This window comes from Channa argus, chromosome 10 (assembly GCF_033026475.1).
Source record: "Channa argus isolate prfri chromosome 10, Channa argus male v1.0, whole genome shotgun sequence".
In the NCBI taxonomy this organism is placed as follows: domain Eukaryota; kingdom Metazoa; phylum Chordata; class Actinopteri; order Anabantiformes; family Channidae; genus Channa; species Channa argus.
The window spans coordinates 19,978,279-19,995,159 of NC_090206.1; the positions used below are offsets into that span (position 1 = coordinate 19,978,279).

The 16,881-nt window shown below is 40.3% G+C and overlaps 1 protein-coding gene across 1 annotated transcript; it reads left to right on the forward strand.

Annotated features, from left to right (window-relative positions):
* Positions 1-1,691: 1,691 nt before the first annotated feature.
* On the forward strand, positions 1,692-16,267 carry gpc2 (glypican 2). The gene is made up of 11 exons (XM_067519334.1): positions 1,692-2,213; positions 3,943-4,101; positions 5,318-5,452; positions 6,951-7,126; positions 7,270-7,350; positions 7,814-7,979; positions 8,609-8,739; positions 9,711-9,857; positions 10,761-10,897; positions 13,281-13,453; positions 13,570-16,267. Exons 1-11 carry the CDS (start codon positions 2,036-2,038, stop codon positions 13,836-13,838), a joined length of 1,752 nt encoding a protein of 583 aa, XP_067375435.1. The 5' UTR covers positions 1,692-2,035; the 3' UTR covers positions 13,839-16,267.
* Positions 16,268-16,881: the final 614 nt, after the last annotated feature.

Below are 16,881 nucleotides of genomic sequence, written 5' to 3' on the forward strand. Positions count from 1 at the left end.
AGACTTTTGGTAGCTAGTTGCTACCTGGCAGAAGAGAAAACATTGGTGTTAGCTAACGCTAAGTTCCAGGACCACACCTAGCTAGCCCTAACTAATGTAGCTACAGTCATGACTTTATTTACAGTATTTCAAAAATACATTGCCAGCCTTTTTTAAATCTTCTTTTACATGTCTGACCAACAAACGTGATCAACGACAGCGTTTCTAATTCAATTCTATCTGACTTAGATCCTATTATGTGTTGACTTATTGGACATGATAAGCAGACAAGCACAGACTAGAGAAAACTTTAAAACACTACCCAACACTATAACTATCCAATAACTGACAAAAAACTGTTTTTCACCTTAAAATGAGTTAATGAGAGGTATGCTGTTTTCCAAGGGGTTTCTTAATTTTTTTCTGGACTTTTTCCTACATACGAACCGTAGAGTCAACTGCGCGCAAACGTACGCAAAGTGATTCTAGTTGCTGATTGGTCCGTGCCAACTCGGGTTAGGATTTGATTGGTCCAGCCGCAACGACGCTTGACTACCATTGGTCAGTTCATTGAGTAGTTCCGTTGGCTGCATAATGTAGGCGAAGAGATTCGTCAACAGGTGTAACTAAAAGAAGTTTAATGAATTGAACTGTATAGACTGCACCTTTAAAATATCAGCATCCTTTTTCAGTAAATACACCTGACCTTCATTGTGTGACCTACTTCCCCCTATGCAGTTTATATCCACTATCATATCATTGTACAGCCTTTCAGTTTGCTTTGCGTCTGTGTGCCCAGTTTTTCAGGGCCCCTGAGGTGAAAGGCTCAGCTGTTCTGCGCCCCACCACCGCAGGCTCCTCACCCCTCTGTCCCCTGTTGGTTGCCCCCTGCACGGTCCATTGTTCTGTGTTTGATAGGCTCTGACTAGAGTCAAACTTGCTTGGGTGAAACCCACAGCTTCTGGTCTGATCCTTCAAAATAAAATAGGTAACACTCATTTCTTCAGAGTATAGGTGGAAATGATGCGAGGCCCACCACGAGACACTAAAACACTGTCGTTGAATTGTATTGTAATGTGCCCACAGTGAGATAACACTGACCTAACACTAAGTACTCACCTGGATTAGTTCAATTTTTCAAGGCCATTTCCTGTATTTTGCGCTAATAATGATGCAACCTGGGATTAAAATACATATTGGTGACAATGTCAGTACAGCATCTTTGTCAAAATGCAACAGTAGCAGCTCATCTACTTTACTTAATGGAATAACCTGTTAATAAAGCTTTGTCATGACTCAATATAGTCTCAGATTTTGCTTTAAAAAGCTTGAGCCTAAAACATCTTAAATTTATCCCATCTGACACTGGCAGGGCACAAATTGTTGTATATCCAATGTAGTGTAGTTACAACAGCTGGATAATTGAAATTAATAGATCACAACATTAAGAGTTTTTAAACATCTTTTTTGTACTCTTAAATTAGGTTTGATTTAATTTCACAACATTTTTATCTGTCATTGTTTTGCCATTTTAGGCTACATGTCTTCTTAGAGTGTGTGTTTTTACATAATACTTGACCCTTTGTGGTCACGTACGGATATTGGATTTGCCTTCTGGAAAAACACAAAACATGGGCCCTGCTTAGTATTGCCTTTGCTTTTATTTTGAATACAGTCACTTATCCGGTTCCTCCTCCTATAGACTCCTGGAAGCTTGATGTCTGCTTGAGGATGCTGAGGGACGGGAGTGTCCCATCCACACTCCCTTAACATTCACGCACCGCAGTGGATCTCCCAGGAAGGACAAATTAACGGGACACTATCGATGGAAACATGTGTAATTAAAACATAATCCAGTCCGGATGAATCTGTTCATTGCACTAATCGGGAGAACTATGACCGTTTTAAACGCCTGAGGATTTGGAATACTGTTTCTCTTCTTACTTTTGCGTGCGTTTAAACCGGTCATTCATTTATAAACTGCTGCACCCATATCCTCTTTTTACACAAATCCACCCCTCCACTGATCAGTTTCTGATCAAGTCCTGCAGCGAGGATGGACACCCGCCTATCTTCTCGCAGATATTCGCTGCTGGTGCTGCTCTGCACGATCGCTGCTCTATCGGGGACCCGGAGCCCCGTGGCAGCTGCGCTGAGGAGCTGCGCCGTCACCCGGCAGGTGTACGCGGAGAAGGGGTACAGCACAGGAACCGCTCCACTTACTCAAATTTCCGGTAAGACGCTGCGCCTGGGAAGGATACATTATTACAGTTTCTAGGACCTATGCACTCATACCACTGTCATCTATTAGGAAATGTGTCTTCATCAAGTAGCCTCAAAAATAAAGATTAGGATATGATGCGCTGCACCAGAGAAGTTGCGTCAGCATGATCCAATTTGTCTCATTAGGCCCATAAATAACGTTATCAACGTTAAGGTCAGTGTAATCTCAATTACACAGCAGCTCACACTATCAACTCAACTATTAAAATTCAAACATAACCCTTCATAAATGACACAGACGCGCAAATCAATAAAGGAAAGTGACACAAGAAAGTACAAGGTGGCTGAAACTCACTAAAGACCACCACAAATACACTGCAGGAATATCACGACGAGTTCTCCTCAAGATACACAATGCAGGATGGTTTAAAACAAATTACACCCGCCCCTCCTTCTTTGTGTGCAGTTTAAATAGGATGATTAAGGGGATGAGCAAATTGCCAACACCGGTGCAACAAAGAACCTCGCCCATAATTAGTCTTTTTCTCGGCCACTGTTAAATCTATATATACCCATAGGCTCTAATGTTATCTATTGGATGAAAATATAGCATGTGGATTACAAACTGCTGGGTTTTAGATAAATTGAAGTTTTAGTGAGATGGGCTAGAGGTGAATACATTTGTGTCTGACCATGTGAGGGAGCAAATGATAGAGTACTTGAGTGTCTGAAGATGTAGCCTACTTCTCTGAGGCTGAGCTTTGCATTTAAATTAGAAAGAGAAGGATGTTGTGTGCATGTGTGTGTTACCCACAGACAAACTAGAACCCTTCACTGCTAAAAGTGAAATATATGTAAAAACCAAAATGCAGGCTATGCAGAGGATTTATTTTGTGGCAGTTCAGCTGTGTGTTTGAGTCACTGATACAATTGTGATATTGATTTATTTTGTGTGTGTGTGTGTGCACGTGTGTGTTGGGCTATCACTGCCTGAGTCTTGGCTCACTGTCCCGTGGGCCAGGGGAGCAGATGGCCGGGAGAGTGAAGGATGAAGAGAGGCAGTTTAGAAATGGAAATAGAGGGATGAGAGAGGGCTAATAGTGAGACACACACACAAACACACACACACACAGAGAGAGAACAAAAGAGGCAGAGAGCAACACCAGTGAGGGTGGAGTTTTGAATGAGACTTTCAAATGTATTAAAAGCAGTACTATTCATGTTGAATGCAAAATTATAGATATAGAAAATTGAAATGTTCACCACATTTACAGTGGTGTGTGTGTGTCTGTGTGTCTGTGTGTGTTTCCCCCTCCTGCCTTTCGTTTGCATATCATTACCTTGACATATCAAAGACCAACCTGAGCTGACAAAGAGAGACATATTGAAGGTGAATAATTCATGCAGGGAAATTACACTTTTCTATCAGAAGCCTATATTTGATAAGATTTCCCGATAGTAACTAATTGGGGCTGAATGGAAGAATTGACTTTTTCATTAAAATCTGTTTTCTGATGCTGTTGAGAATTGGTTTCATTTATTGTTGAGGTAATAACTATTTGTAGAGCACCTTACATGTAGCACTGTAGCTTAAATTGTTGCCCCAAACTATGATTTCAAGAGAGAATCAAAGCAAAACTGTATAGATTTTGTTATGATTAAACCAAAATGATCTCATTTATCTAAACAGATGATTGGTCCTAATCTTTCATTTTCCTCTGACCTGGTTTTGCCTTTCAGGTGAGCACCTGCGGCTCTGTCCTCAGGACTACACCTGCTGCTCCAGTCAGATGGAGGAGACGCTGGCCCTCCAGAGTGAGAGAGACTTCCTCAAAGCTGTTGAAGATAACAGCCAGTTCCTTTTGACCACTTTTACCCAGAGACACCGCAGATTTGATGGTGAGAGGCTGACTCAGTCAAGCTATTATCATGTTTAATGGGAACATTATCTGGTGTGAAATTGGCTCATAAATAATAATTGTTCTTCTTGAAGCAACAGTGGGAACATTTGGTGGAAAAAAGGAACACAAACTGCACTCAGCTTCTCCTCATCTCACCCTCCACACTCTACTGAGTTAGCAGCGCTGAGTGACAGCTGAATAAAACTAACTTTGGATATCGAACTCCACAGTTCCTCTCACTTGGTCAGATATCTGGGCCACAAAATTAACTTTGAAAGCTAAAAGCACAGCAATGCATATGTATTGCGGACTTCCTGGCAAGAATCTTATTTATTTTTAATCAGTGCATGGGAAATGCTGACATTAAAGAGATACTTGAACAATTTTAGTGTAGAAATTTCATAATTTTATGAAACTAAAAATATCAGTAAATGTTTATGTCTCAAGCAGCAGAGATGGAGATATCCTTGCTCCTAGTCTCCAGTTTCTAGCAGGGGTTAAACTCCAGAAGCAGTGCAACCTTTTCCATATTAGCAACTCAATGTTTGTTGCTTGTTTTTATCTAGACCCTTCCTGCCTGGCTGACTCTACACCTCCATTTGGTGATGCAGACTTTATATCGACGTCACAAAGCTGAAATAACCCTGATGATATTACTTTGACTCTATCAAGGATATTTATTTAGACCTTGCAAAGCTTTTACTTTTTACAAGGAAAAAACATTTCACAGGATGAGTGCCTCTTTAAAGAAATGGTCAGTGTAGAACACCTTCCGAGACAGCTTTAATGACTGTCTGTATTTGAGAGAATTTAGCCCACGTTGTCTCAGTGCAGTGCCTGCAGGTTTATAGCAGGCACTGCATAGAGCTGCATTTACACGTTCTCCTCCTACCTGCTGTGGACTGCTATCACCTTTTTTTTCTATCCACATCCTTTTATATAATGTATGTGATGAATCATTTAAAGTTGCTGAAAGAGTGGGAAACCGCATGTGAGTCTTAAGGATGGATTTTAAATAAAGTACACGTTGTTACACTCATTTACCAGTGTCCAGGATCTGATGTAACTGTCCCCTTGAGCTGTTAATCTAGAAGGGAGAGGAGGGCTTCACTGAGAACCTACGTAGGAACCTGGCGAACACATTAGAAAAATATAAGTGGGTGACTGATTCATATCTAATGAGTTTTTTTTTGTGTGTGTGTGTGTCTCTGCAGAGTTCTTTAGAGAGCTTATAGACCTATCGGAAAAGTCTATGAACCAGATGTTTACAAAGACCTATGGACGTCTGTTCACCCAGAATGCACACGTCTTTCAGGAACTGTTTGTGGAGCTTCGCAGATATTACTCTGGTTAGTTGAATCACATTAACCACCTCAGTGCAGACCTCTGTATTCTGATGAATAGTGATAGCAGTTGGGTTTGAGGTGCCACATTATCCAATGAAATAAAAATTGCCCCAGATTCCAGATGGGGACTTTTTTGCAGGTCATATGTCACCTATTTGCTCTCTTTCCCTATTTGCTCTGATGTCAAAAAGAAATGCAGACAGGACATTATAGTTTACATTAAAGTGTTTCATAACCAGCTTCATGCAATAAGCCTCATCTATAACATATTTTATTACATTTAAATTAAATTCAAAGACCAAAACAAATGATTTTACTGAGGCGATCACACATGGGCCTCTATCAGTACAAATAAATGTAGAAAAATCCTTTCAAAGTCCTGGTGGTCTGGACAAAGATGGAGCTATAGTCCATGTCCCTGGTGCGATAAATCCACAGCAGATCTGGAGAGCAGTAAAGAGGCAGTATTGTCATTAAAGGTGCATTGAAATGCCAAAAAGAATTGCAGTAAAGAAAGAGAGAAAGAGTTGGAATCCCATGGATGCCAGGCTGTTTCTATTTCTGTTCCGGATCGCTGTGTTTTGGCATGACAGCAGCTCACTGGCGAGTCTATCTGCAGGCTGTTGCTGCTTAGTCAACCTGTCTTTGTCTGCCAAACAGCATGTATGGCTAATTTGAGGCTGTATAGTAGACTACAGAAGGGAGAGTCACATATTCAGACTCTGTCTGCCAGTTGAGTAATGTACAGACGGTGAAGACTAACAAGCACCCAATTACATTTAAAGGAAGAATGGAAGACAAATGGTGCAAAATGCATTATTTAATGTTCCTTACACCCATGGTGTGGTATTGTTTTGTGTTGTAAAAGATAATATCCAGGAAATGGAAAATATTTTTGTGTTGTTTTCATTTGACTGTCATGTAATTAGTTTAAAAACTGCATCGATCTGTAACTGTGTGAGTACTTTGTTGTTGTTTTTTTGGCTGGTTTGGGTTTTTTTTTAAACCCAAAATGAAAATTCTGCAATAATCAGTTCTCTCATTGTCCACCATATTTGTGCAAACAGCTGTTGCAGGGTGTGTAATAAGACAAAACTCACAATATTATTCTTCTGTTTTCTTCTTGCTAAACCTTGAAACTATGGCACCATATGAAACACCTTACAGTACACACACGCACAAGATGCTGGATGCAACAACCACACATGACCTGAGCAATATAATAATTGAACCATCTAAGGAAATTTAATGGATGTTTACTTTTTAAGATTTTTTAATTTGGGGATAAAGGGGCTATAGCTTCCTGTTCACTTTGTGCCTTACAGTTGAATTGTGGCAGAAATTAGTATTTTGGGGTAAACTTTTTCCTGACACATAATGAGATCCTCTGTTCTGTTCTTTTATAGAAATTATCACAGAAACTGTTATTTTGAAATAACAAACATTGGTATGCTTATTGGTTCGGTAACGGGCACTAACAGGTCCTTTGTTTTGTCCACAGGGGGCAGTGTAAGTCTGACAGAAGTTCTGTCAGACTTCTGGTCCAGACTGGTGGAGCGGGTCTTCTCTCTGGTCAACCCCCAGTATCAGTTCAGTGAGGACTACCTGGAGTGTGTCAGCAAACATGCTGAACAGCTGCAGCCTTTTGCGGACGTGCCGCGCAAACTGCGTGTACAAGTGTGTCCTTTGATAAAACAACACAGCGCTAATATGAAATGAAAGGGACACAGCCAGAGTGTCTGAACTGTACTTCCAGTTATAAACAATGACATGTTGAGTTGTGACTGATCATTTTCTGTTTCTGTGGGTTTCACGTTCAGGTGTCCAGGGCTTTCATCGCAGCGAGAGCATTGTCTCAGGGCTTGGCTACTGGTCGGGATATTGTTAACAAAGCAACAAAGGTTAGTGGTTTTCATGCCTGTGTAATTTGTGCTGGTTTTGGGACTTCATTACAGCTATTTGCTACTTATCTTTAATAATATGTTTAATCCAATATGTATTTCTATTTAAATATACCTCCGAGTCAACCTAAATTAGTGCTGTAGTAGAGCCAAGACTCCCTTCGTAATATTTATGAGTGAGTGAGTGAGTTGACCACACTAAACAAAATAATTAGGATAACTATCAACTTCTAAAATGTCAAATTAAATCTTGAGGTCTTGGCAGTAAATATTTACTTTGCCCAGAAGCTAGACTCAATAATCCAAGATAACTGTAAGTTCAAATGTGGGTGCTTGTTACTGGGGTGCAACTGGATTTCAAAGTTCACCCACAGTGGCAGAAGTTTCCTCATGTGTTATCTGGATTATTGATGGTAATATTGTGCGGCCAGTCTGCTTTAACTTCCTCTGCCTTGTTTTGCAGTTGACTGCAGATTCAGAGTGTGTGCGTGGCCTGATGCGTCAGTGGTACTGCCCAGTGTGTCGAGGCATGTCCTCCCTGAGACCCTGCCACCCCCTGTGTCTTAATGTGATGAAGGGCTGCTTAGCCAATCAGGGCGACCTCGATACAGAGTGGAACAATTTCATTGGTGGGTGAGGTTTTGAGGAACAGTACATCCTGATAAGCTGTAGTTGAAGTCAGTGTGGGGACAAATCATATTTTATATTTGTTTGTATTGAAGTAAGTTAAATTTCAGCCAAAACTGTTTGGTTACCTTCAATTTCAATAACTTTAGATCCTTAAGAAATCACGGCCCAATTACATTAAACAGCATTTTGAATTACCATCATTATCAAATTAAGCATAGCTGAAAGTAGATCCCTTTTGTTGTTCCTCTGTCACTCATTTACTTTGCACTCTCTTTCCCCCTAATGAATTCCTCCTTCATTAATCATTCATGCTTCTCTGCTCCTTCAATTGATCTGTCTTTCTGCATTTCCTTCTCCCTTTCATCAAACCCACATTCACTGCATTTTCTTTCTTTTCATGTGCAGATCTTCCTCTTACCTTTGATCACTTCATCCATGAGCACCCGTTTTGTCCTCATGTACCCTACTCTTCAACCACTCTACTCTCTTTTACCTGTTTGCCTTGTTGTCTTGATATTATCAGGGTCTACAAATGGCCAACATCCGAAATGTTTCGTTGGCCTGTGGTGAGCTGGTGTAATCATAACAGCTTTTACCACCTACCACCTGTCCTTCTGTCCTCTATCAGATGCTCTGTACCAGGTTTCAGAGAAGTTAGAGGGACCGTTCAACATGGAGCTTGCAGCCGACTCCATCTCTGTGAAAGTGTCGGAGGCCATCATGCACATGCAGGAAAACAGTGTCACAATCTCCACTAAGGTAGGAAAGAGGACGCAAGCACATTATGGAGAAAATAAACAGACATTTGAATTGACGTTATTGTTTTTTTTAAATATCTTTCACATGCAGTAATTTACACTGGTTGTAAAAATGTAAACTTTTCCACACTATGGAACCTTACGTGATATGCATTAATGTCTATAAAAGTAATTTACTTAAAGCTATAATCTTAACTATTGTTTAATTTCATCCATCCCAATAAGACAAGCAATAAAAATGACAGGAATTATACATGGAGAGCGTGACAGCCTCATGCTATGATTAAAACATGGCAGGCGTCCCAGGAGCTAATCCACCAGAGAGACACCCACATCCCGTGGTTTCTGGTATAAGTACTTTAATGAACTGGCGGTTCTCTCCTTACAGCTCAGCTTTGTGTGTTTTATGCGTTTCACTAACAGAATGTGATTGTGGCGCCTATAAAGAATCTTTTCCACACTGTGGAGGTTTCTGGTTAAGTTGCAACATTTTCAGGTTTTCTTTTTAAGAGTTATGATTCGGAAATCCCACAGAGTTCCTTTCTCAGACTTGATTTCCCATGCTAACACTAAGCTTACTTTAAAAACAGCCAGGAGTCTCGCATTTCTCAAACAAAAGATTCTTTTTGATGTTGCCAGCATTCAGTGATATTGTAAAATATCAAATATTATTTTTATACCTTTCCCATTTTGATGGTTCAAGAGCGATGCTAATAGATTAGGAGTGAGAACTGGGGTATCTCATCACAGGTATTGCAGGTTGTGTTAAGCCATGGGTTGCCACAAGTTATTGCTAAATTCACTAAAAGGTTACAAGGCAGGTTGAAGGAACGTAAGTGCGATGAAAGAGTTAAGTTACAATACAAACTATGTCCTAGAGAATGCCCCAAGGTGGACATGTCTTAAATGATCACATAGCAGCTTGTCACACAGCTGTTTACACTAATGTTTCTACTTTGATGGTTACTTTAGGTGTTCCAGGGCTGTGGAAGCCCCAGGCCAGCTCCAGGACGATCCAAACGCTCCCCCAAAGAGCCTGGGGGCAACAGGAGGCCATTCCGCACCTACAGCCCCGAAGAGAAACCCACCACTGCTGCAGGCACCAACCTGGACAGACTGGTGAGGAAGAGTCTTGATTTAAAATTGTTTAAATATGCAAGAAACTAAATCTCAATATTGTCACTTCATTCCTTTGAAATGTCTTTGGACCTGTGCCAAATGGAGAAGGTAACTTAGCAAGTGAATGCACAATGATATTGACTAATTTATGGATTATTTTCTTAGTCTGCTGTTTGGTAATGTGCAGGGGGTTGATCACAGCTCCTTTACCTGCTCTGTCTAGAAACAATACTGATGAGACTGAACCAAAACATTACAGCTGTGTGTCAGAAAATCTAAACAATGAGCTAAAAGGAAAGCTCAGGAAAACTGAAGTCTGGTAATACAGTACAGTAGGCGTTTAAGAATTCCTCAACAAAAATGTCTTTTTGGACATCAAGTGTGATAATTTCAGCTATCGCTTACACCAAAATAGTTATTAGTGCAGCTGTAAGTACTCAAAACTGCCTTTTTGGTGCACAGTACAATTTCAAGAAAGAAACAAAGAATGAAAGAAACAGAGAAAGACAGAAAAAGGAATGATAAATGTTTCCTTTGTGTATGTGTGAGGATTTAGAGGCAGCAACTGAGCAGAATGCAACTAATAATATTGAGCGTTGCTGTATGAGCCTAGACACTATTCCTGTGAGCACTGAGTGTGTCTAGCAAGATAAAAGTGTTCAGAAAATAAATGAAACTAAGACCCGAGGACAACGCTAAAGAAAAGCTGGTATTCATGCTTATTTATAAAATATAAGGCATGTGGTTAAAGAACTGACCCTGAGGCAGTCTCATGTCAGTCCTTTCACTTAACCCAACATCACCACTGCAGTTTCCATATGCTTCCTTCAGCCAGCCATACCAAACAAGGATACTTTAAAACCAAGTCTGAGTCATAACCAGTTCCTTTCCGCCTCCATACAGGTTACGGAGCTAAAGGAGCGATTGAGGCCCATGCGGGGCTTCTGGGTGTCCCTCCCACACACCATCTGCAGTGATGAGAAAATGGCTGCCGACGTCACTAATGAGGACCGCTGCTGGAACGGCCAGACCCGGGGGAGGTGAGCGAGATCAGAGCAGGCGGGGGGAGTGGAATGGAGGGGAGGGGAGGGGTTTGGTAGAGGTGGAGGAGGAAGAAGAGTGAGTGATGGTGCAGAGGTGGAAGGATGCAACAGATGGGAGTGAGTTTATTTAATTTATCTACCACCAGTCACCCACATGCTCGCTGCATGGCTCTGCTTGCTTTTATGGACACAGATACAGCCCATCACTTTCAATCCTGGTTGATTTGGAGACACTGTGGTGCCGTGTGAGTGTGTTTGTGTTGTGGGATACAAAGAGGAAAAACAAGTCAGCATAATGGATGATTTTGTGTTTATGATGTTCCAGCTGCATTAGGCAACAGTTTTATGTTAAAGTACACCCACCTCAGCAGCTTTAATCACAAAATGGGACTCCAGCCAGACGTGCTTGTGTAATTATAAATTAGAAAAACAAAAAAACAAAAACAATTATTCAGTACTAAAGGGTGTATTGTATGGAGGTAATTATCCCATTGCGAATTAGCACTCGTGTTTCCAATATTTTAATACATCCTCTAAGATACAGCTTATTTTTTAGATATGATACCATGGATACTGTGTTCCTGCTTCAAAAAAAGACAGTACCCTAAAAAGACAATGCCGGCAACAAACCAAAACAGCTTTAAATTGAAAAACAAGATTAAGAATCTGCAGCCATACTACAACTGCAAAGTAAACCATACACTTAGGCACAGTGATTTTAAATGCAAATGACATCAGCTAATGCTAAGCAGGTATGTTTGCAATTATCAGTTGAGTGTGTCAGCAAGTGGCTATTTGGGAGCACTAACAAACCCAGCAGGGGCTGCTGGGAATGACATTAATGGGTATTTGGTAGAACACTGATAAAGCCAAATATTTTGACCTGACTTTGGAAAAAATAAAAAGGCAGTAAGGGCATGGACAAAGTCAGTACACTTCATCCTGGGCGGGGGGGGGGGGGGGGGGGGGGTCATGAATATCGAGGCATGGATGGACTATGAAAAAATGGGTCCCAAACAGGTTAAATACCCCCTATTCTTCCTTTAGTTTTTAATAATGGTAATTTTTCTATTTCTATTTTTCTATAGGTAATTTGTCTGTGGCAACATTGCGCAACCTGGAGTCTTTTTGCGTTGTCATAAAACTCTTTTAGGTGCCTATTTTAAGTCCTTAGGTTTAGGGTTGATTTGTGCATCTTTCTGTTTTTTTTATTCCCTCTTGAATGGTTTTGTATGTATTGTAGGTAATTGTTAGTGGTCATTTTGTTTCTCATTTTCAACTTTATTTTTTTTAATCCCTGAGACAGACATTTTACCTTTTAGAGGAAAATATTAGATCATTTTGAATTTGATGGCAGCAACATAGGTACTGGAAAAATAATTGCCACTAATTAGGTTAATTGGCAACACGTCAGTAACATGACTGGGTATAAAAGGAGCATTTCAGAGAGGCAGAGCCTATCAAATGTAAAGATGGGCAAATCTGCGATAAACTGTATCTAAAAATATGTGGAACAATTTCAGAAAAATGTTTGTCAACGTACAATTGTGAAGACATTGTAGATCCATTTACAGTATATAATATTATCAAAAGATTCAGAGAATCAGGAGGAATCTCTGTGCAAGGCACAAGGTCAAAGGTCAAACCTGTATGCGTGTGATCTTCGGCCCCTCAGGCAGCACTGCATTAAAAACTGACATGATTCTCTATTGGACATCACTGCATGGGCTCAGGAACACTTACAGAAATCAATGTCTGTGAACACAGCTTACTGTGCACAAATGTAAGTTAAAGCTGTATCATGCAAAGAAGAAGCCATATTTGAACACATACCAGAAATGCCATCATTTAAAATGGTCTAAAGGAAAATGTAATACTATTCCTTGATCAGATTAATCAAGATTTGAAATTTTTTTGGGAAACCATGGACGCCATGTCCTGCGGAGTAAAGAAGAGAGGGACCATTAGCTTGTTATCAGAAGACAGCTCAAAAGCTTGCATGTCTGATGGTATGGGGGTGCAATCCTGCCTATGATGTGGGCATGTTACACATCTGGAAAGGCACCGTCAATGCTGAAAAGTACATAGAGGTTTTAGAGCAGCATGTGCTCCCATCCCATATGCGACAATGTCTCTTTCAGGGAAGACCTGACATATTTCAGCAAGATCATGCTAAAACAATTACTGCATCCATCACAATAGCATGGCTTCACAGGCAAAGAGTCTGGGTGCTGAACTGGACATCATAAAGCTGCTTCAATCCTGCATCAGACAAGAACTGGACAACATTTCTCTCCTAAACTCCAGCGACTAGTCCCTCACTTCCCAGACATTTTGAGACTGTTATTAAAAGAAGAGTGTGTGTGTTTTACACACTTAGGTACCTTCCAGATGTGACAGGTGACGGGCTGGTCAGCCAGATCAATAACCCAGAGGTGGAGGTGGACATTGCCAGGCCAGATGTGAGGACCAGACAGCTGATCATGGAACTGAGAGTGGTGACCAACAAGCTGAGGCATGCTCAGACAGGGCAGGACATGGACTTCATGGACAGTAAGCGTTACTGTGGCCTGTGTGCTGGTTGATACCACTGATTATTCTTGCAAATCTGTATGGAAGGCGTTTATTTCCAATGCACTTTTTCAGCAATCTCTTTTGCTTTGTTCCAGGTGAGGAGGGCAGTGGCTCAGGGGGAGGAGATCATGGTGAAAGGTACAATGATTGGCCAGGCTATGGGCCTTACTCTCCGTCCCACAACAATGCTCCCCGTAACCCTGCCTCCAATCCACCAAAGCCTCCTCGAGTTCGAGAAAGAAATGGATCAAAGTGGAGCAGAAACAACGGACAGGCTGGATCTGCATCCAGCCAGCTCACCTACTCCCTGTTTCCTTTGTTGTCTTTGCCTTTTGTGGTCACGCTTGCCCCCATGTGGAGATAGCTGGCCATTACAGCGGCTGTTAGTGTCTGAAGTCTTGAGCACAATATAAAAGAAAGAAAAAGTCATTCTATTTGGTTACACCAGCAGAACACAGGCAAAACAGGCTAATTTAGCAATCAAAAACCTGTTTACAGCACAAAATAAATGGGTTAAAGTTATTATTTTCCTACTGCCTAAGCCACAAAAGGAAAATTACCAGGTATTGATGAGACACAATAATTAATTAAAAAGTACTGCCATTTTTTTTTAGTACCATTCAGAGATGTTTGACCTACCAGATTTTTGATGCTGAACAGTGCCCTGTGCTGGAGCACAGACATCTTTGAGAAAAGAGAACAAAAGTACCACAACAGTGAATGAATTAGCAATGTGTTTGGGTGATTGAGCGGATGGTCTCATTTTTTGGTGGTCCGTGAGATAGCGATTAGTTGTGCCAGTTAATAACAGTGTAGTTTCTGTGAGCAGCTGATTCGATCCAAGTGCGTTTGTTTGCCGACTTTCTCATGAAGTTAATTTGATTAGTTTGAATAATTTTGGTTTCGGTTTGATTGAGGTTAATTTTTCATTGCATGGAAGCAGCGAGATTTCATTTGCTCACCTAATTAAACTCTTGTATTTTGGCTTCGACATTTAAAATGTCAACAGGACGATTTCTCGAACCAAACAAGGGGATTATTTTGAATGTACTAAAAGCTACTTTAATATATGATGTTTTTAATTTATTAGTAATGGTATCCTGTTATATTTAAGTCAAAGGTTGTGTCTTGTCTTCGAAAGGTGTTCGAAAAGAAAAAACAAGTCTCATATATGAAGCTTTTTGCAAAACTCATTTTGAAATATTAAACCAGTCACAAGAAACATTTACCAATCATGCAATATTGGGCCACAATACCAGCTACTGGTCTTTCTGGTGTTTTTAGTCTTTACCAGATTTTGTTAAGGAGCACTGTGTGTGAATGTGTGTTTGTGTGGTGGTTTTATATTGTTTGTTTGCTATATGTTCTGCTGCGAAGATTTTGGGATGTTTTTTTAACAGTGTGCTTTTCTACTTATTTTTCCTAAAAGCAACAAAAGATGATGAAAACACTAATTGAGTTTATGATGCGATGTACAGTACAATTGAGCTGAATGTTGACAGAAAGACGAATGTTGTCAAGATCTAGGAGACGCTGGCTCTTAATTTTCAGAATGTGTTTTGATGAAGATAAAATCAGACCTTGTTCTAGAAGATTTAAAAAACTTGGTTTTGAGAAGTTGGTCAGCCATGCACAGTGAGGAGATGAGACGATTGATGCCGCTCTGATGTCTGTATGGTTTATATGAAACTACTGGCAGCTGGTTATCTTGGCATATTGTTTAGAAACAAGGGAACAGCCAGAGTGGCTCTGTCCTAAGATTCTGCAAAGTGTTGAGATCAACATGTTATGTCATGTTTGTTTAAGCTGTATAAAAGAGTTAAAGACAATAAATTGCTGTTTTACAGTTTAAGGAATTCTGTGCCAGAATATAGTTGTGTCTAAATCCAGGGGCTGCATCCTTCGAAGTTTGCATCAGAGCACTGTGACAAGGCCGTCCCATTTCAACGGGAAAGATTTTAATTAACTGTGGCAGACAAATGCAGCCATCTTCCCCCTGCCCACTGCTCGGCAACATATCCCAAGATTCTTTGTGCACTTGCGATCTGAGAAATATTATACATATATGAATGAAAAAACTACACACACCTGAAAAACCACAGACTGGTTCCTTTGAAGGTTGCAGGCCCTGATATGAGACACGGCTTCTTTCTTGGCTGGTCACACCACCAGCTACCCCAGAATGTAAAATGTGTTTTTTTGTGTATAAAACAAATGAGATCCAGTGTTTACTGTAAATACTGAACCTGGTTGGGAAGTAGGTAGATTTAGTTGTCTTTGGACAGAGCCAGGCTTGCTGTTTCCCCATTTCCTGGCTGCTACTTCCAGTTCTAGTTGTCCAGCACATTTCTCAAAATGGGTTCTTCTTCGAAGATGAAGGTTGATTGGTACGTTCCCAAAGGACAACAGAGTGAAAACTGAAAGAAAAGACATGTTTCTGTTGAATGATAAATTGTGAAATTCACACCTGCACAATACAAAACATGAGCAAGACAAAGCCTTCCATGGGTACAGAATTATGTTGCACAATAAATAAATGTTTTTCACAGTATTTCAAAGCAACAGTATTGTAACCACATGCTTTCAATGCTCAGCAGTCAGATTAGGATTTGATGGGTGACATATTTTCATCAAATACCAGTTAAATTGTTCTTTAGTACGACCTTGCATCCATTCCCACGACTCGCACATTCCTTCATGGTGAAAGTATAGCGCAGCCTTTTTCATGTTGTAATGGTTTTTTGGTATCAAACAAGTGATATTTTCTGCTTCATTAAAAAAAACTAAAGAACACGAGGTTCAAGTTGTTGCCTTTTTTCTCACAATTTTATTTAGATTTTTATAAAAACTGCCAAAACATGTGGTCATTAAAAAATAAACCTTACTACTGTATCATTTTAAATACACTACAGTAAAGTTTTTAAAAACTATTGCATGTTCCATCATTATTCTGCACTAGCAGTAATCAGGACATCAGCTTAAATAGAAACCTAAGTGAAAAACCATAATATAATTGGCATTATGGCATAACTGAGGCACACACCCACATCCTCTGGATTATTTTTATGAGCAACAAAGTTGATGGATCCACAGTGGTCAAGTATAAATCAAGGGAAATTAATTTATAAACAGCAAAACTTCTGTTTATCTTTTTTTCTTTTCCTTTCATTGGTCTGACCCGTAACTGGTTTTATTGCACCTTTCCACTGGGTTGTGGTGATGTAGGTATATCTATTAGATGTCAAATGTGACCCCAGGCCCGGTGTTGTCGCTCCCAGACCTGCATAAATGGGCTGAATTGTGTGGAGATATGCTGCCCTCTGCTGGGTCTGGACAGCTCTGCAGTGATGATCCTGCATTCACATCTGTGAAACACCACTTTTACAGAGGTGCTTTATTTATTTAAA